The sequence below is a fragment of the Pagrus pagrus genome (genome assembly GCF_965226575.1).
Source record: "Pagrus pagrus genome assembly, chromosome: 23".
Classification (NCBI taxonomy): Eukaryota; Metazoa; Chordata; class Actinopteri; order Spariformes; family Sparidae; genus Pagrus; species Pagrus pagrus.
The window spans coordinates 7,002,139-7,021,998 of NC_140205.1; the positions used below are offsets into that span (position 1 = coordinate 7,002,139).

Consider the following 19,860-nt stretch of genomic DNA (forward strand, 5'->3'; position numbering starts at 1 on the left):
TTACGTTACGTATCAACAGCTCAACCAGGAAGTAGCACGGAGAGAGCCGCTGCTGAAAATGTTTACATTTAGTTTAACACTCGTACGACAGTAAGTGATTATTTCCAGGCTCGATAATGATTAATAATGTCGATTATGTGATTATATTGTACATTTACAGTGTGTCCTGTCAGTTTGTGTGAACTATGGCGGCTGAATGTGTTGAGTTAACAGAAAGACTCGAGTAACTTAACGTGAACATCGTGTTCAGTCTGTTCAGTGAGCTGTTTATTTAAAGACAGGGCTTGTTGTCTTCAGTAAACATAGATCGATATGGTTGATGTGAAGCTAATTCAATGATATTGCTGTATTTTCACACAGTGGGGAAACAGACTACAACAGACAAAAGCTGCTTCAAGGTACGTTGTTAAAGTCTGCCTTAACATGTCCTTAATAATAATCCTTAAAAATAATCTTACATGTTACAGGACACATTATAAGACATGATTAACACTAATTTCCATTGTACTGTTTTGTGTAGGACAAGGTGTGGACACGCTGCTGTCAGAAACAGGTGCGCAGCAGGGTGAGGCGGTAGGAAAATACCTCAGAGACATCCCATTCAACAATGCGATTGTCAGTAACCTACAGAGAGCCATACAGGTGAGACAGACTCATTCATTTTTAATTAGTCAGTGTTGTTGCTTCACTGAGGCGGAAGTGCCCTGACAGGAGAAGCTGGCAGCTGGGCCGTAACAAGTCGTCTACAGTCTGGACATGACACACACAGATTATGTGACAGTGACAGAAGAATCAGTGCCCTGCTGCCTCCTGCATATTGTCTGAGACAGTTGGTTTATTGTACTGTCAGATCATGTGGATCGGCTGCTGTGTCTGTGTAGTTCTGCTGGCATATCAAACAATAAGTCTGGTGATACTTGATACTTTTCTCATTGCCAAAACAATCTCACGAAAACCAACAACGAACTGATACGTATCCTCTGACGGATCTTATTCCTCCACTGTTGCCCAGGAACTAATAAAAACACATCAATGAGTCTCACAGAGTGACGTGTTCTTTTACTACCATGAACCTTGGCACTGTAGTTTATCTTATTTTAGTTTTACTGCGTGCACCATCTTGCTGAAAGTTTCTCACTTGAGCACCAAAAGTGTATCAATCCGCAGCTGAATATAGTCCCCAATAAATGCACTATTTGCTCTTGTTTGCATTCATTTGTAAGTTTTACAGTTTGTTCTTAAGCACTTCATGAATTGGCTTCCTCTTACTCACCCTCTGGGCGTATACACTGTCTATAATCATCTCCTGTTGACCTTAATGTTTTTGTCTTTATTTATTAAGACTTTAGGCTTTTTGTGACCCATTTTTAGAGATTTACAACTTCAACAGGAAAGTCAGAAAGTATTGAGAGACAGATTAACATATGTTGCGGATTTTGGTCTTTTTATTGGATTTGTTTTTGCTTTGATTCGATTTGGATTTGCAGCTTCATCCATTAAAACCTTCAGGACTCATTTCTGTGTAAGGATTGAATGGTTTGGATAAAGAAAGAGTATGTAATGTAGCGTAATAGGATGATTTATCAGGTTTATAAAGATGATGACAGCACAGAGATCTTTTATAGGTACTATGACCTTGACCACTGATGAATTAAATAAAGTAATAAAGCTAGACCATCGTGCTACTCGTCACTTCTGATGTGACCACATCAAAAACGCCTTTGCAAAAATGGGAAACATGGTGCTAGACAGGAGCGCACGCCAGACACGGCGCACCATAGAAAAACAATGGTTTTCCTGGCAACTCTCTTCTAGTGACGTGTCTCTGTGTCATCGACTGCTTACATCAGTGACCTTTTTAGTAAAATGATTCCAGACCTGGCAGATCTCTTCCAGACAGACTTAACACATTTTCCCTTTAACCATTAACATATTAAACAACGCTTGTGCGATAATTTGCCGCCATATATCTGTGTGATGATGTGTGTAAAACAGTATTAGGGCTACAGTAATGGTACAGTACACTACTGATCTTGTGCTCATACACTGAAAATAGTACTACTGTCAACTTGGCCTTGAGGTACTTTTTATGATGCTAAGTGCCAGTTTCTGACATCATTTAATTTAAGAAATCACTGGCAAATAAAACTTTTGCTGTTTTGATCCAAAGGAAGCTCTGTGATTGGACTTAAGAGCTTCAGACCCCTTTATCTCTAAACAATGATTGTATACACGGGAATCTGTTGAGTCATGAATATGTGTTGCTTGTTTCTTTCCCATCAGGGACAAATAATTCTGTCAAATCAGTAAACTGCACTGTACTTTTCCTCTGCTTGTGGAGAAAACCACTGACAAACAGGATGCATGTTTAAGACTTCCAGTTATGAAATAGTTGTGTGAACATTCATGTCTCTGTGGTCTTTGACTCACTGATGCTGACAAAGTATTAATGAGTTTTTCGTTTGACCATGGCAGATACTTTTGGCGCTTAGTTTTGAGTCAGTAATTTCCAGAATACGTTTCCTCCATCAGACAGCTGAAATAATTCTGAGAAACAACCCTCACTGTTCTGGCACGGAGATGGTTTTGGAGCCGTTACTCAGAGAGAGGGTAAGATCTGTTGTCTTTGTACGACTTCCAGATATCAAACCTTAAATGATGAACTGCATTAGTTTCTTATCTGAGCTCTGCGTTGTGGTTGCGTTGTTCATGCAGGGTTTCGGTGTTGCTGAAGGACGTCCCAAAGAGGATCTGAAGAACATGGCCAACGCTGCCGGTCAGTCATGTCGTGACTTCACCCCTCCAGGGGGAGAAACTTTAGACCAGGTGAGTCAGACTTACTAAGCATTCATCATTTGGAAACTGATTGTACCATGCCAGTAAATAAGTTGAAATCAGCCACATGGAAAGTCAAGGTCAAGAGTGTTTTGCTTGGGCAGCATCGCCATCTAGTGGCCATTTTGCATACATGCATTCAAAAACTTAGTTTCTGGACTGATGACTGTTAAAAATGTCAGTGTCGTAGTAGTGTAGTATTACACTCACAAATAGTAATGTGAAAAACCCTGAAGCTAATTCATGTAGATGAATAGATCTGGCATGTGCACATTGTTGAATGACAGTGATGTATATCAATAATATCAGCCTGTCATTAAATAAGTAACCGCCTTGTTTTAAGCTTTAAGACAATAAATATTTTCAGTTGATTCAGTTGATTTGTAGTTTTATATTGAGCCTTATTGCCTGGATTAATGATGGCACAGTACACCTCTGCAAAACCACATAAGTTAAAACATGTTTCTTTATGTTGCAACCCAACGTTTCTTGAATAGTACATATTTATACATACATACACTTGGTTAGGGTTAGGACAACATCCATACCTGCTTTGGTAGCCACAAACAAGACAGGAGTCTTCTTAGCTCTGGTTCACTGTCACTTTGCTTCCAGGTGAGGCTACGATTCAAAAAATTCCTCAAAGTCCTTTTCAAGCAAATGCTGGATGAACACGGTTGGTCAAGACCGGACGCTTCTGCTGGATCATCAGAGGCTGAAGATTCTGCGAACGACACTGCTGCTGCTGCCTCAGCTCTGGGTGCGTCAGCTGACGACGGTCTCCAGGGAGTGCCGGTCCACGTTCTGGCTGTGAGCCACGGGGCTTACATCCGAGTAGCCGTCAAGCACCTCGTAGAGGACTTGGAGTGCTCTCTGCCTGCAGGGGTGAGGATGTCGCAGCTGTTTTCACCCTGTCCAAACACAGGCATCAGTCGCTTCATTTTCACTCTGAGCCGGTCCGACTCCAGCCCGGTCCTCTCAGCTGTGCGCTGCGTCTTCACCAACAGGAAGGATCACCTGGAAAACCTCACGGCTGCTGAATAGTGTAGAGGGAAAGAAAGGGAATTATGCATTAAGTACTGTTTGTGTGCATATGTACACAGTATCTGACGGGCACAATCATGAACAATAAAGGGAAATAAAAGGCACAGACCTCAGAGTTACCACAGGCAACTGAATGCAACAATACACATGGTAAATTGTGTTTGACAAAGTAATTGTGCAGTACTGTATTGTCAGACCATTTCATCATGCTCCTGACTGTGGGCCAGTTAAGCACTACTGTTGTACTTCGTTCAATATTGGTTATTTTATTATTGATTTTATGATGTTATACCAAAGTCAGAACTATTTAAAGTATTATTGAACACTGTAGATAGGTGTGGCATTTTCAAGTTGATGTGTCTCCTGTGTGCTGCTCATTTAACTTGTGCAATACAACCTGAAAACACTGACTGTGTGATGAGTTTTATGCATTTACACATGACAAAATATAACTGGATATAGTGGAAGGACCGTCTATACAAAGCCTTTATACAGTATTTGGAGGAGATTTGATGTTCCTGTCATCACTATAGTAATCACACACATGCGGTCTTGATAGGAACACAAGTGGAGTATGTCAGATTCTCTGGTTTTGCAGTTGTGCTGCTCATTTGACTTATATATTATATTGTATTTACTTATTGCAATATAACATGATGACAGCAACACTGTTTTATTCATAGTCACTTTTAATCTCAACTGAGTGAAAAAGAAAATGTGTTTTTTGGCCATAATTCAAAGGACTCCTGCACAAACCTTCAATCAATAGGTTGCAAAGTATGCAATATAAATATAAAAAACTAATTCCATTTAAGTTAGAAAGTTGGCACCAAAGGTCATTGTAATCCAGCACCTGTCCTACCTATCCTTTTGTGGATGTCCACAAGACTACTCCAACTTAACATAACACAATATAACAGGAAATAATTTGGATTTGGGTGTTTTTTCATCATAAACTATTTAAATGTTGTGCATATTCTGCTTATCCAGCAAGTTCTGAGGCAGGAACTGAGTGAAAACAACAGACTATGTACAGAGGGGGCCAGAGACTAAAACAGGATTAGTTTGAGTCGTGCAAACACTCTCTAAGAGCTTCAATCCTGCTGCCAGTGCAACATCTCATTGTGGGAAAGATGCTATCTCGCTCTCCACCTATGGTTAGCTTGTTTTAGCTTAGCTTAGCATAGCATAGCATAGCATAAACACCGGAAACAGCTAACTAGGCTGTGTTTTTGCTAACTAAATCTGTCTACCATCTCCTCTAAAGCCCACTTATTAACACACTGTGTGTTGTGTTTTTATAATATGGAACAAAAATTAGTATAAATAAGCGTTTCTTCAAATGTTTGTGTTTCCGGTTGTGGTAACTTCCGGGAATCTCAACTGGTTGCATGGCAACCACAACAGCGGAAACGTATTTCCCAAAACTATTCAGTTAGCTAACATGTCAAAGGTTAATGGGCTAATGGGGGAACATTGAGCAATTTAACAGTTAGTTGAGGTAAAAATGGCACAAAGTGCACTTTTAGAGCGACGTGACTCAGATGTGGCTCATGTACCTGCGTGCTAATTAAGCGGAAGGGCTGTTAAAGTGCGGCTAATGAGCGGAACTGCGGAGGAACTGGGTCAATGTTAAACATGTTAAACGTGTTCATGGCCTCTCAGACAACAAAGCCTGGAAACTCACAGGTAACACACAACACACGACACTTCACACGTTTCCTTTATAAGTTTATTTTGTCCCAAATTCAAGCAACACTCCACCTACAACTCCAACTCATACATTCAAAGACAAACCATGTTTTCTTATTTGTACATTTAACTGAAAAGCATCCTTATAAATACCATAAATAACAACAAAGGAATGGAATTAAATAAATAAATACTCTTTGGGACTGTTTTTTTTTTCCTTTTTTGCTGGTGGTGCCCAGCACCTGTAATATCACATAATAATAAGAGTTCAGATTTGATATCAAGATGACTGCTCTGTAAAGGTTGTTTACCCTGTAGTAATATTCCTTCAAGTCATGAAATGGATTATACACATACAGATACATTAACACAACAAATACTGTGATTGTAGTAATCAGAATTTCTGTTTTAGGTTCAAAATCTATAAACAAACTTCAAATCTTCTATAGCCAAGTAAACTTAGGACTTTAAAATATAGGCAAAACTTAACCTTAGCTCTACTAAATGCCACTCTTAAGTATATTCGTGTATATATATTTCGGTTTACCAGAGGTAGGCTAAGATAGGCTTCTGTCTTGAGATAATATGAAAGTCCCTTTGAAAGGTGGGTTTCTCAGACCAGCTGTAAGAACCTCAATGAGAAGAGACCACTACGACAAACAAACAGGAATTGATAAGTAATTGCATACTTGCTAAATAAATCATATCGTTCTTCAGGGAAGAACAGTTTGCATGAATAATTCAGTCATTTTTTACTGCCATTTCTCATCGAAGCTATAGCCCAGTGTGAGAAAATGCCAGTCAATAAAATTGTAATAGATGGAGATGGGAAATGGATTAAAATCACTCATCTTGGCACATTAAGACATTTTTAGCTGTGGTGAAATCCCTGTATCCACAAAAAACAAAATATTCATGGTAGATAAGATGACTCCAGGTAAAACACATACCCCCTATGGATTTAACTAAAATCTGCAGGAGATGAACAAAACATTGTGTTTTAACACTATAAATTGTGCAAAAGGGGCTGCAAGTCCATGAAATCAGATAGTCACAATTAATTCAATGATTTTGAATTCCTGTCTTGTTTTGGCGCAACTGGGCTTCCATAGACCCTGAATGGCGTTCTTTGTTTTCAAAATAAAAGTCTGACGTTAATGCTTCTTTCCCTCATATGATCACAAACTAAAAGTTAAACTCGGACTCACTCAGACTAAGGTAAATATATCCGTATCAGTAAAAGTCAGCACTGAAATCACCCCATGGTCCCGGAGCTCCGGGGGCTGGCCTGGTTGAACGAGTACACGTTCCAAGGGTCGTGGGTGGACGGAGCCAGCGGCGTCTCCCGGGACACGTTGCGCCCATCGTCTCCAACCTCCACCTCCACCTCCAGGTCTGCGTCGTCCTCCGGCACGGCCCGGGAGTCCGAGCCCTCCTCGGTCTGACCCAATAAGACGTTGTGCGGGTCGGAGGGATCCACCACCTGGTTCCTCTTCTCCCTGTGCAGCAGGAGACGCTCCAGCGGCACCGTGTTCTTCTTGGGCAGGAAGAGCGAGGTCTGCGGCACGTTCTGGCCCGCTGTGAACACCTGCCGGGAGCCTTCCAGGTTGAACAGGATGCCGGTCCGGCTGGAGTAGTACACGTCCCGGTTGTTCTCCAGAAGTCTGTGGTTGAACAGACAGTCGTCCCTGAGGCAGATGGGCTGAGAGAGGGAGAAAATCAGCCTTTAGTGTAGGAATACCCAGGTTTTTGGTTTTTTTTTTCAAGATGCAAGATGTTAAACCTCAGTTTGTCGTTTTTTTTTTTGTTTTTTTTAAGCAAACTTTTAGTTATATCCGATGTAATAATACTAGACTAAATATCCTCGACTTAACTGAACAGGAAAGGCGTTTCAATCTCCTTCAGATCTAAATCAGACATTTGATGGGGTTTATGAAAAAAAAAAAAATCCGCAGAAAATTCCAAATATTGTGGAAAAAAATGCTCGATGTTGAGATAATGTCCGTCACTACAAAAGGTTTGTTTACTTGCTATCAATGACATAATACGAAAATAAATCTAATGAATGAATCAATGTTTGAAGGACATATAGTTGCAGTATTTTCTGTGCGTAAAAGTCCGCAAAAACGATAGAAAAAGTTGCCAATAGCCGTGCGTAAAACCCCACAGAGTTGCCAAACACAAAACTAAACGTTGAGGGGATGGATTTTGTTCAGAGTTACTATAAGTCGAACTGAGTAATTAAATTAATAAAAGAAATTGATGTAAATACAACTTATAGTTGCAGTACGTCTGTGCGTAAAATGAAGAAAGTGTAAAAATGATGCGTAAAACCTCAAAAGGGTGCAAAGTTAGAGGACCTCTTATTTTAACGTTTCTAACAAGGAATCGATTGAATTATTAGTAACAGTCAGTCGAAGTGAAAGTGAGTATTGGCTTACAGAGCTGTAAGGGTTGCCCTCCAAATCCATACACAGGTACCGGCTACTTTTGACGCCGAAGATGGCGATGCGCTCTCTTGTCTCAGCTTTCAGTAAAATCACACCTGCAGCAAAGAAAAGGAAATAACAGTGTGTTAAAGACAGAACTTAACAGAGCCACATAACAAACATTATTTTGTTGAAAAAAAGGAGAACATGTCTTACTATAAGAACTCCTGACTGTAGTTTTGCGCACAGTGCCGTCTAATCTGATTTCCAAGTAGAAGTTGCTGAGGTCTGTGGACGTCTGCAGGTGGACGTATCTCCTCGGGTTCCCCCAGTTGGATCCAACCAGCGGCGACGGGTTCGCGGCCGTTTCCCCGAGAGGAAATTCCTGGAGGACAGCGAGCAGGAGCACCAGCACAGTGTCCCTCATCCTTAGTCTCCTGTTGACGTCCATCCTGGAGCAAACCGGTGGTTTCCACTGCGAGCTGCTGGAAGCTTTCAGATGCTCTGTTGTCCCAAAGTTTGGAGACAGATCCTATTTAAAGCCCCCTGAGTGCCACTCCTGCTCACATCCTTTGCGTAAAAAAACAGAAACTCGCCCCCAAAGCAGATGTGCGGGTTTGCAGCAGCGGAAGGGCCACTTCCACCTCTGTCTGTTTATCCCGATGCTCTTGGTCAGGCAGGACTCTTATTTTTGGTGACATGACTTGACTCATCCACCTTAAACATTATTCTCAGACTGTTTCCTAATGGTCCAAAGTCCACTGCTTCTGGTTTTAGTTTAGACTGTAAACACGGTGCATTGGGCAATAAATAAAAAAACAGAAATGAAAACAGAAATGCAGAATCGTGTTTAAATGATTTGATTAAATACGGATAAAATATATAATTAGGAAGTTGTGAAAAATTTAAAATCGAGGTTTTTAAATTCGTGCAAACTCCAGAATTCTTGATTAGTAATGAATCAGGCATCATATAATATATTTTACAGTTCTGTTAAACCACAATGGACGAGACGTTTAGTCATAGTTTGATTGTTTGCTGCTTTTACGCACCTTCCAAGCTCGACATTTTCACACCTTCACCAGCAGAGGGGGCTATTTCCTTACTTAGTATATTTTACTCTGCGACGCTGGAAGTTTGACTGGCTTCACTATTTTTGGGTGCTGTAGTTTCAGCACAGGACATTCAAACTGTTTACTAGTGCAGAGATTACTACTGAAAGTTGAACCACAGAAACCATTCAACATCTTTTAAGAATAAAATGTTTATTTCTCCAGGGAATTTAACTCGCAACCCACTTCCAGTTGTAGAAAAATCAAGATAACTTCGTAGAGTTAAATCTCAAAGTTAAAGTAGATAATTTTGTATTTCCTCAAGCACTGTACAGTTTTGACTATTTCTGTTCTAACTTTAAATGTATCTGATGGCTATATACTTACTGTTTACTTTCAGATTTAGAGTTATGTATGAGTTATGTACCTGTATTTCAGGTTTTCACATGAAAAGTGAAGGGTTTTATTATAAGTTCACAAAATTATAAATCCTGACAGACATGAAGGTTCACATAAAGTTAAAGATATATGTACTTTAATGACACTAATATAGCAGAATACCTTAGATAGGATTACAGACAGAATGATAATGCCAATTTTCATACCACGGTATATCTTAAAACCACCGCTGCAACCCTAACAAGTTGTTTGTAGTTCAACAAAAGAGTGATTTCCTCTCTAAACTTCTCAAAAAATGAAATGCAAGTGACCAACAGAAATATTTCTTAGTTCTTAGTGTTTATGTATATAAATAACTGTAGCAAGAAGCTCCGATGCAACAATGTCTCGTATATTAGCAATAAATTGCCATTTTACAGTGGTTTTACGTTGTTAAATGCTTGTTCAGGGCCCCGATTTATCTTGTGACCCTGTTGAGGGGCCCAACCCCAAGGTTGAGAAGCACTTGACCAAACAAGTTAAAAGGAGAAGTTCACCCAAAAATAAAAGTTAAGTCATTATCTCATCAATGGAAAGTCGGGTTTCCTGTTTCTGTTTCCTGGTCCACAAAACATTTCTGGTGCTCTGCTGCAAAACATCGTTGCAGCATTCTCCTAAACAACTGAAGTAGCTGCAGACTTGTTTTAAAACATAAAAAACAAAACTGAAAATAAACATAAAATTGCTCCATACAGCTCGTCTGGTGTAATCCAGGTCACCAGAAGCCTGAGATCCCAAATTTATATAAAAATGGACTACAAAACTTCACCTGACTTCCCACCAGCATGAGGGTATTTTAATTTTTGGTGACACTGTTCCTTTAATTTTAAATCATGAGAGCTGCAACAGAAAAAAAAAAATGCTTACTCATTGTTGCATCAGTTATTTATAATCTAATGATTTATGCTACAACAGTCAGAGGGGCCATTTTTCTGCAGAAGAATGACTTTAACTTTGAATACTTCAAGTTAATTTTTCTGATCTTTTTGCACTTTTACCTGATGAAAGGGTCTGACTCAGTACTTCTTAAGCACTGATAAATACACATTCAAGTCAGAGTTCAAGAGAGAACGACACTGCCATCAACCAGTTAAAAAAAAAAAACTTTTATTATTATCTCAGGAATACAGTAGACTGCTGTGCACAGCACATACGTACAAAAATAAAAGGAAAAAACTTTAATATTCTTACTTAGCATTGTCTGTTTTCAGAAACAAAGAACTGATGTTTGTTTCGTCTTCATTTACAGTCATCAGCAAACCAAAACTAAGGCAGAGGGTGAGGTATATGAGAACAGAGATGAGAGGAATAGAGCAGGAGTTTAAAGAAAGAAACACATGTAGCACACACCCCTTATTAAGCTCGGGGCTCGGGCATGATGGTACATTAAACATAAAAAAAAAAAATCCTCACCTTGAATTAATTTAAATTTGATCTATGATAAGTGGAAAGCAAAGAGATGAAGGATAAATCTGGATAACATTTTTTGGTCAAAGCTGAAAGGTGAGTTTTTTTCTGTTTTAGACACACACCTTCACTCTTTAGGGATCCAAAAACACGAGCAACTCCCTTCTTTACACTCGCTTATGATCAAGATATTGCTAGCAAGGTGCTGCTAGAGACGTCACACCTTTTGACTTGTGAGGCAGGCACGAGAAGTGCTCGCTGCCGTTCACCTTCCTCAGCGTAAAATGCTGAAACAGTGGATTTTGTTTGCTTTTTAAACCAAAAAATGATGATTTTCTCCCTAGAAGAAATGTACATCAGTGCTTTTTCATGCAGCCTCATCGACAGCAGCAACAAGTCTTTTTGTTTGAGCTTAGCTCCTGAAAAACAAAAAAGAGAGGTTTATCTGTGCGAAAAATACTGTTATGAATCGTTCTGTGCGTCATAGACGGTTGAGCAGCAGGTGATACTGAGACAGTATGTGGTGAGAGGTGTTTGGGGAAGCAGCAGGAGCAGCAGCAGCAGCAGAGAGCTCATCCTGAGGATGGCTCTGGTGCTGTCCTGCAGGAGACTCTGCGTGACTGTGCTCCTCACACACTGCATTAACTCTGCAGATGTCCCCTCCCCAGAAATATCCCAACACAAGTACTTGGAAAGGGAAGGGCACAGCGTGTTGTGGAGCTGCATTTTAAAGAGGTGGGACTCTAAATTCAGAAAAGAGGAGCAGGATTGTTTTAAAGAAATATTGCAGATTGTGAAGCAGGGAATTATGTATGAGCAACTCTCGAGCCATCTGTTCGATAAAAGCATAAGGTAAGGTGTTTCCTGTGTCAAAAGATACTTGAAATTCCTATTTCATGGAAACAGTTCAACCCATATAGCTGACCAACCCGCCTGGCCACTGGGGTTGGGGCCAAGGCTGGTCCGTGACTCTGACCTTGAACTAAAAAAGGCTGAAAGGAGAGGAGGAAGCTCCTGGGTTACAGCTGGAATCCCAAGGTCCCTGCCTGCAGCGGGTGAGGGACGGGCAGAGATGGGCGTTCGGGGGTGACAGAGCTCAAAGAAGGAGGAGGGGGGGAGCTTTCAGGTATGTGGGAGGCTGCCTGTCATCCTGGCATATTCACATTCCTGCAGGGGGTCTGACAAACAACAAAGAGAGCGGGCCGGCTCCCTCGCATACGTCTTTCCTGGATTTAAATAGTCCTGTTTCCTCTCTGAATGCAAGGACGGATGGAGGCTGACAGCGGAGTGAGATTCAGGGTTTTTTTTTTTTTCCAAGTAAACAGCTGCAGGAGTTATGCAGGTGGATGCACGCTGTAAGATTCACAGAAACTGAGTGAAGCAAGAAAAACATCCTTGGAACATGTAACAAGATGCTAACTATATATTTGTCCATATGATAGCAGTGAGTGCACAAAGCTTTGTAAACACACTGCCGCTATGCATACCAATCCTTATATTAATATCTTATTAAAGGTCCAGTTTGTAAGAAAGATTTTTCTCTTTAAGCTCATGCTTTACTGCTCAACATCTTTTTTAAAGGGGAAATATTATGCTCTTTTTCGGGTTCATATTTTTAGTTTGGGTTACAGCTAGAGTAGGTTAACAAGCTTTAATGCTCAAAAAACACATCAGTTTTTCTCACTCTGTCCAGCAGCACTGTATTCCTCCTCTGTCTGAAACGCTCTGTTTTAGCTCCTGTCTCTTTAAGGCCCCCCCCCCCTCCTGAATACCCAGTCTGGTCTGATTAGTCAGCTCACACACGCCTGAGCCAGCACCGATTACAACAACAGAGCAGCTGTGTTTAATCGATTCTTTTACATGCACGAGAACAGATATATCACTCAAGGAGAGGAAAAAGTGTAATAGGTCTCCTTTAAAATCAAGCTTAAACCTAGGGAACGCACAATCACCTGTTTTTGCTGTTTAGCAATCCAATTTATCTTTGGTTAACTTACGCTCTTGCGACACCGCTAGTCACAATATTAGTTCAAATTGTCAACAGTGACATTGGCTGTCCAATTACAAACTTTTTATGAGAAAGTTTTTAATTCCTATGTTTTGTAGGGCTGCAACTGAGGATTAATTTGATTGTCTCTATCAATTATTTACTCAATTAACCGACTTGTTTGGTCTACAAAATGTCCAAGATAACATCTTCAAATGTCTTGTTTTGTCCACAACTCAAGGATATGCAGTTTACTGCCACACAGAAGTGAAGAGCCCTGCTGCCGTCTGGCAAAAAATACATAAAGGGACTGAAGAATGACAAATAAAATGACCGTAACCTTGAAAATAACATTCACATTTCAGAAGCTGAAATCAGAGAATTTAGCCTTTTTTCCCCCGAAAAAAATGACTCAGTTGGTGATTAAATTAAAAGTTGACAGCTAATCAATGAATCTTTTAATCTTTGTAGCTCTATTGTCCTGTCCCTTTTCAATTATCCACTGTCTGTCCATCTGCTGTGTTTTGTTTTAGTCAAAAAGAGGAAAATTAAAACCTACTGGTCATAAAAGAATAAATGAATCAAAGTAAACCTCAACAATGAAGACACTTCTTACAGCGTGCATCCAGCCAACCAACCGCACTGTCCTTCAGTCGGGGCCAAACAATTGACTTCTCCGTAATTGCATTTAAAACTCCAGCCTCCTTCCAGCTCCCAACACCTCGCTGCCACTGCAGTGCTGCTGCAGAGCTCACAGACAAGTGGGAGGAATTGGCCCGGGACACGCACACACTCCACCAAACGCACAAAGATAAATTAAAAGAGACAAGAAACATGTGGGGACGACTCTCACCGAAACATTTAGGCACCATCATCGATGGTTAACTGTGCAACCTGAACTCTTTTTGCCTCGCTCAGGCAACTGCGACAAAGCAGCGTTAAAAAGCTCCTGAATTCTTCTTTTACATTTGCAACTATATATACATCGTTTTTCATTGGTTTTCATGGACGGTAGACATCATTTTTCAGCAGCAGCTTAAGCTTTGCGATTCAAAGACAGCAACCTGCTTCACTGCAGGAGCTCCGTCCAAGACAATGTGCAGGTGCATTTCTACTGTGCGCTCGCAAATCTATCCGTTCAGTCCACACATCCAAACAAAAATGTCCTCCATGCTTAGATAGATAGATGATCCACCCTGTTTATATGCTGGCGATGCCACACAGTCAAACTCATGGCCTCGTGCCAGCCTCCATGGCTGACCGCTCTCTGGTCTCAACCACAGATTGTATATTACTTAATCGATCTAATTACAGAAAAGAAAATAAACCAGAGATAGTCAAACCCTCCCCCCCCCATCTGAGGCCCTCCCCGGAGTGTCAGCCCTATTTCTGACTCCAGTGGGTGTCTCTTACATGCAAGTTTAAGGGGGCCACAAGTGGGAACACCAAGGCACCTTTAAATCGTGCAGCAAAGGTAGTGCATTTAAGTTTTCCCCCCACTGCCGGACATCGATAATCGAGCAGGGAGCCATCAAGCGCTCAAAGGTTTGAAAGAAACGATAAAACTTAGCAGATATTTGCGCATAAGTCCATGCATCCCTTAATCTAGTAAAGTGGTTCTTTGAGGTAATAAAAAGTATTCATTTCACTCTTTAAAAGCACAGGATATAGCTCATCCTCCATCTCAAAAAAGGAAGTGACACGTAGTTCAGTTACAGCAAGCACCAAGGTAAAGTGAGACAGGCAACTCTCCCCGTCCATAAAAACAATAAGCAGCACAGAACATATAGAAAGATAGCTATCCAAATATACATATATATATAAACAGAATAAATATTTGTGTTTTCTCTCGCAGTCCATCGGTGTGTATATCACGACTATGCATTTCTGTGTTACCTGGAAGAACATCCACATGTGCAAATTAGTGAGTTATTGCCAGTTTCTCTCATAGCCGCGGGAGGAAATGTGTGACAGTCATGGCGGTGGTGGCCTTGTTGCCTCTCTTTACGCGGCCATGCTTGCTGAGGGCGATATAGAAGCCCTTGTAAACAAAAGACTCATAGGCGTTGTAGTTGTTGGGCAGCAAAGTCTCCTTGAACTTGCACTCTTCCACGAAGACTCTCTAAAAACGAGAGAGAGAGATAGAAAGAGGGGGTCAGTAAATCTCATGGCAGACACACGATGAAGATCACAACATATGCATGGTCTCCATGTGACCTTTACTTTGGCAGACAGCCTGCCTACAAAGCATGCTTCGAGGGAAACTGGAGGAGGTGGCATGTTGTTGCAAAAGAAATTTGAATGCGGATACCAGCCTCCGGCTTTTACTGCTGAACTATACATTAAAGGTTCGCACCAAAAATGAAAATTAAGTAATTATCTGACTATGCTGTTGACAAGCTTGTAGAAGTTTTGTAGTCTACAAAACATTTCTGAAGCTTCACAGCAAGACGGTGTTGCAGCATTCTCCTAAACAACCATGTAGATGGTAAATTTTCACTGTTGCCACTAAGCTTTAGCATGCAGCGGGAGCACGAGCTGAACTGTGGGTCCAGGGTGTAAACAATGTCTTTCCAAATTAATTTAGGATCTCTGGGCTTCAGGGACAAGCTGTATGGAGCCATTTTATACATTTTAAAACAAAGTCCACATCTACTTTAGTTGAGAAACTGTCTTTAAAGAGTGAGAAGGGAAGGGTATGAACCCGAGCGAGTAGATTATGGTACTTTCAACACTCAACATTAATGATTAAGAGAAGTAATGATGTTTGATAGCCAGCAATGCATACATTAAGCTGTTAGATCTTTTATTGTAACATTAAAATAGATTTTACGAGCTCCACATTGCTTTTTAATGAAGCTGAATCAACTGGACAGTTACGACCATTAAATACTATATCAAGTACTGCATGCACTGAATACTGTATGTAACGTGTTTCCATGGTATAATAATGATAATACAGAGCATTAAACAAAAAAACCTCTACGATACATGTTCAAAAATCACTGACAAGCATACTGTAAAAAATATTGTTAGTCTAAGTTTAAAAAGGTGATTTTTCAGTATTTCTTAAACATGTATTAATACAAAACTTGCTAAAAGACCAGCTTGTGCTTCCTAAATAAACATATAAACAGAATCAACGTGATGTTGCGCTAACAACAACAACAACAACAACAACAGTCACTTCCAGTTAGAAAACTGTCGGTTGACTTGCATTGTGGAGATAAGAGAAATCAGGAAACTTGTATATTTCTGTTGTCATTTTCAGTCATAACTGTAACGTGTCAAGATATTTAGTGAAACACGTTGGTCCGACCTATTTGACGTTCATTTCATGTACTATATCGCTATGTGAGCCTCTTTGCTATCTTCACAACAGGGACATCTCAGACTTACTGCCAGTTTTGAGTTAGATGCACAAACTTTGAAATTAAATTGTATGTAAGCTAATGCGTGATGCTGGTTTTCTACCCAGAAGTTACTGTAAACAATGGTCACATTGATCGTCACAACAAACCATTTTGTTGGTTCTCTTTTCTAAGTGACCTACTTTTAAATCCAGACCACAAACTGAAATAGATGCTCTCTTTTTTGTTTGCATGTTAATAATCAGCCATGACAGATGTATGTTCACTGTAAGTTTAGCATCTGCTTTGTTAAACTTAGTGGTGAATATACAGATTCCAGTGGTTGAATCTAACTAATTACTTTTACTGACGAGGTTGTTTTTTTACGTTTTAGAACAAGTCCCCATCTACCTCAGTTATTTAGGAGAACGCTGCAACGCCGTTTTGCTGTGAAGCTCCAGAAATGTTCTGTGGACGATGAAACTTCACCGGACTTTATCATCATGAGGCTGAGTAGACAATGAATGAATTTTCATTATGGGGTGAGCTGAACTTTAATCCTTTAATTAGCTGAATCATGCTCCTCTCGACCAGTTACATGCTGTTAACAGTCATAATATTTAGAGCCCGACCGATATATCAGTTCAGGCTCTACTTCACTCGGGCTCTACTTTATTGCAAAAATTATTATTATCATTGTGTAATTTGCATTCAGTAAGTGACCCAACTCTCTTTATTTCTCCTTCAGTGCATCTCAGAGAGAAATATGGAGCTTTTTACTCAATTAATTTAATCTAATAGTGACTTTGCAGATTTTACATAAAAACCTATATGATCAGTTTTTAAAATATGATGAATTGTTAAGAACCAAATCACCTAAAAGTGTATTGATTAGTTAAAATTTGCTTCCCTCGACCAGTTACATGCTGTTAACAGTCATAATATTGAGAGCCTGACCAATATATCAGTTGGCCAATATTATGTATTAAGTGTTTGATTAACCTCATTAGAGGGATCATTGCAAAACATTTGTTTACTCCCATTATAATAAAGTATCTTTCAGGCTCTAGTTTGCTACAAAAAATATTCTGTATGCTACCTTTTATTTCTCTTTCAGAGGGAAATAACTGAGCATTTTAATAGTGACTTTGCAGATTTTACATAAAAACCACGTGATCAGTTTTTCAAATATGACGAATTGTTAAAAAGTGTATAAATTAGTTGAAATTTGCTTCCTCTCGATCAGTTACATGCTGCTTACAGTCATAATATATTTAAAAAATAGCACTTTTTACATTTAGTTGATTACATTTCTGCACTTTTACTTGAGTAAAACTTGTAACAGAGTACTTTCACCGTACGGTATTGCTACTTTTACTTGAGTGCAGGATGTGATTTTGTCTCTAAAGCCTTCTGCTATGGGACTCCTTGGACTGCACTGTGAAAAACCCCCCTATCATCAGAGCATATTAATAACACAACAGCGCTCATAAACGCAGGGATGCAGCAGCTACATGAACTCATCTTACACTGAGTACTGTGTGTGTGTGTGCCTGTGTGCCTGTGTGTGTGTGTGTCGTACCGTTCCGTATAACCTTCCCCTGCTGTTCATTGCGACAAACAGCTCACTCTTCACTCCGAACAGGCTGATCACTCCTCGGTCCACGGCGGAGATCTCTATCAGACCTGAAGGGGAGACACATACTGTTAGAGAGAGCGCAGACAGGAGAGTCGCTGCGAGTTTGCTGGCCTCTGCAGCAGTGATGGGTGTAACCTTGCAGGTGCATTGCGACTGGATGATGCTCTCTTTGGTATAATCACCTCAACATTATGTGTGTGAGTGTGCGTCTCTGTGTGTGTGTGTGTGAGAGAGAGAGTGTGTGTGTGTGTCCTGCTGCAGGGGTAAAAATAAGTGAGCGTCTAAACTGGCTCCAAGCATTCATGTCATGTTTTTGGCTTCGCGCTGCACGGATGTGAGGAACACTCAGCACACTGTTTTTGCTTTGGGAAACTTTCAACCATGCCGACACCTCTTATTAAATATCATGCAAAGACAAGTGAGCCGCTCGAACTTTTACACAGCCCGCCCTGCCCTCCCCTGCGCATTGGGTTACGCTCTTTTTTCGGGTCCAGCGCTTTTTTTTTCTCTCTCTCTCTCTCTCCTGCGCCCGGATGCGACTCACTGTATTGGTTCTCATTGTGTGCACCGCTTATCCTGCCATCCGGGAGCACCTGCAGGTGAAACCCAATGCCCACGTTGCAGTACAGTCGTCGCACTCTTTTGATGCCCTGCAAATAGTCACTCTCCCAGTTCAGCTCCGATTTCCCCCCGCTTATCCCCAGATAGGAGCGGGAGAACAGCGTCTCCCACTTCTTCTCCAATAAAGTCGCATTAGTCCTGCTCGGAAGCGGGTAAGATGAAGCGATCCCCCACAGAGAAGTCCACAGTACAATCACTGCCGGCAGCGTCCAGTGCGTCCTGGACATGCTGTAGAGGCACCTTTGCGCAATGGCCATCCAGTTCACCTTTGGGGCACGTGGTCAAAGTTACCTGCCCTAGAAATGCAACTCTTCTGATGTGTTGTCCTTTGGCATGGTGGTGGTAAAGGCTTATTTCGGGATCAAGGCAGATCAAGGCCCCATAGCCCGAGGTGTGAGCAGCAGCAGCGGCGGCAGCAGCAGGAGGAGGAGGAGAGGGACGGAGCGCGGCGGAGCTTGAATTGGTGCCGGTGGCGATGATCATCTTTCGCCGCTCCGCGCCTCTGTACAGGCAACGCTGGCCGTGGAGGGGACACCACTCACCGCAAAACCAGCTCACCTTGCTCGACTCTCACATCCTAAAATGACATCACTGTGACTTCACCGCTGCACCCCCCCATCAAAAGTGGGAGATGGGAGGAGGAGGAGGAGGAGGAGGAAGAGGAGGTGTAGGAGGAGAGAGAGAAAGAGAGAGAGAGGGAGAGAGAGAGAGTTGCAGGACCCCAGCAGCAGCAGTTCTGATAGGAATGATGGGGGGTGCTGCACCTTCAACATCAGCGCCAACAAGCCGGACAGGACGAGGAGAAGCGTTTCCTGTGGTGCTTTTCAAAATAAAATCACGAGCAGCGACCTTTTGGCAACACTTCCGTTTACACGTCTGCAAACGTCATGGAAGTAGGTGGTGACATATTTGAAACGTATTTAAAATTTCCACAATATTTATCGCAGCACGATTTAATGATTCTGCTATTTTCTACTAAGCATTTAAGAAATAGTTGGTTATTTCTGTAACACATTTCCAGGAAACTTCTAGCTGTTGATCCGACCATTTTAATTTCCCACTTGTATGACTAACTTCCCCTCAGCAGACCTCGAAGTTGGCAAGAGTTATTGCAGTTTAACTTCCAATCAGTTTGTGACTAACGTCTGCTGATCATGCCGGCTAGTCGTCTAGCCAAACTTCCTCTCAGCAAAGTTGAGGTGAGATTGAGAAATTTTTCGCAGTCAAACAGAAACTGGTGTAATTTTCTGCTGAGACGTGCTGACTGACCTTCCTCATCTTACTTGAACAGTTTGAAGGAACAGTTCACCCAAAACGTACAAGGGTGAAGTTTCACAATCCACAAACATTTCTAGAGCTCTGCAGC

General features: G+C 41.1%; 3 protein-coding genes and 1 long non-coding RNA gene across 5 annotated transcripts in view; 2 read left to right on the forward strand and 2 right to left on the reverse strand.

Moving 5' to 3' along the window:
• The first annotated feature begins 8 nt into the window (after positions 1 to 8).
• Positions 9 to 4,289, forward strand: tigarb (TP53 induced glycolysis regulatory phosphatase b). The gene is made up of 6 exons (XM_084345194.1): positions 9 to 90; positions 361 to 398; positions 521 to 642; positions 2,533 to 2,610; positions 2,716 to 2,826; positions 3,451 to 4,289. The coding sequence occupies exons 1-6, from the start codon at positions 59 to 61 to the stop codon at positions 3,877 to 3,879; spliced, it is 810 nt and encodes a 269-aa protein (XP_084201320.1). The 5' UTR covers positions 9 to 58; the 3' UTR covers positions 3,880 to 4,289.
• A 992-nt stretch (positions 4,290 to 5,281) lies between these two features.
• LOC311252313 overlaps positions 5,282 to 19,860 on the forward strand; it is a 29,617-nt gene continuing 15,038 nt past the window's right edge. For both annotated transcript variants that reach the window (XR_014621514.1, XR_014621515.1), the window contains exon 1: positions 5,282 to 5,568. This is a non-coding gene — a long non-coding RNA (uncharacterized lncRNA). The remainder of the gene's footprint in view (positions 5,569 to 19,860) is intronic.
• fgf23 (fibroblast growth factor 23) lies at positions 6,827 to 9,065 on the reverse strand (the record flags this gene model as incomplete). Its single annotated transcript, XM_084345372.1, has 3 exons — positions 8,217 to 9,065; positions 8,013 to 8,116; positions 6,827 to 7,273 (listed from the first exon to the last, which is right to left on the reverse strand). The coding sequence occupies exons 1-3, from the start codon at positions 8,449 to 8,451 to the stop codon at positions 6,827 to 6,829; spliced, it is 786 nt and encodes a 261-aa protein (XP_084201498.1). The 5' UTR covers positions 8,452 to 9,065.
• Positions 10,368 to 19,382, reverse strand: LOC311252311 (fibroblast growth factor 4B-like). The gene is made up of 3 exons (XM_084345373.1): positions 18,418 to 19,382; positions 17,817 to 17,920; positions 10,368 to 15,006 (listed from the first exon to the last, which is right to left on the reverse strand). The coding sequence occupies exons 1-3, from the start codon at positions 18,749 to 18,751 to the stop codon at positions 14,830 to 14,832; spliced, it is 615 nt and encodes a 204-aa protein (XP_084201499.1). The 5' UTR covers positions 18,752 to 19,382; the 3' UTR covers positions 10,368 to 14,829.

What these genes read in the sequence shown, in the direction of transcription:
- LOC311252311 (XM_084345373.1), bottom strand. Translation starts at nt 18,751, where the DNA reads ATGGCCATTGCGCAAAGGTGCCTCTACAGCATGTCCAGGACGCACTGG. An exon ending in ACACAATGAGAACCAATACA is followed by an intron (nt 17,921 to 18,417) that starts GTGAGTCGCATC and finishes TCTCCCCTTCAG; the next exon opens with GTCTGATAGAGATCTCCGCC. An exon ending in GGGGAAGGTTATACGGAACG is followed by an intron (nt 15,007 to 17,816) that starts GTACGACACACA and finishes TCTCGTTTTTAG; the next exon opens with AGAGTCTTCGTGGAAGAGTG.
- tigarb (XM_084345194.1), top strand. Translation starts at nt 59, where the DNA reads ATGTTTACATTTAGTTTAACACTCGTACGACA. An exon ending in CAGACAAAAGCTGCTTCAAG is followed by an intron (nt 399 to 520) that starts GTACGTTGTTAA and finishes TGTTTTGTGTAG; the next exon opens with GACAAGGTGTGGACACGCTG. An exon ending in AGCCGTTACTCAGAGAGAGG is followed by an intron (nt 2,611 to 2,715) that starts GTAAGATCTGTT and finishes TTGTTCATGCAG; the next exon opens with GGTTTCGGTGTTGCTGAAGG.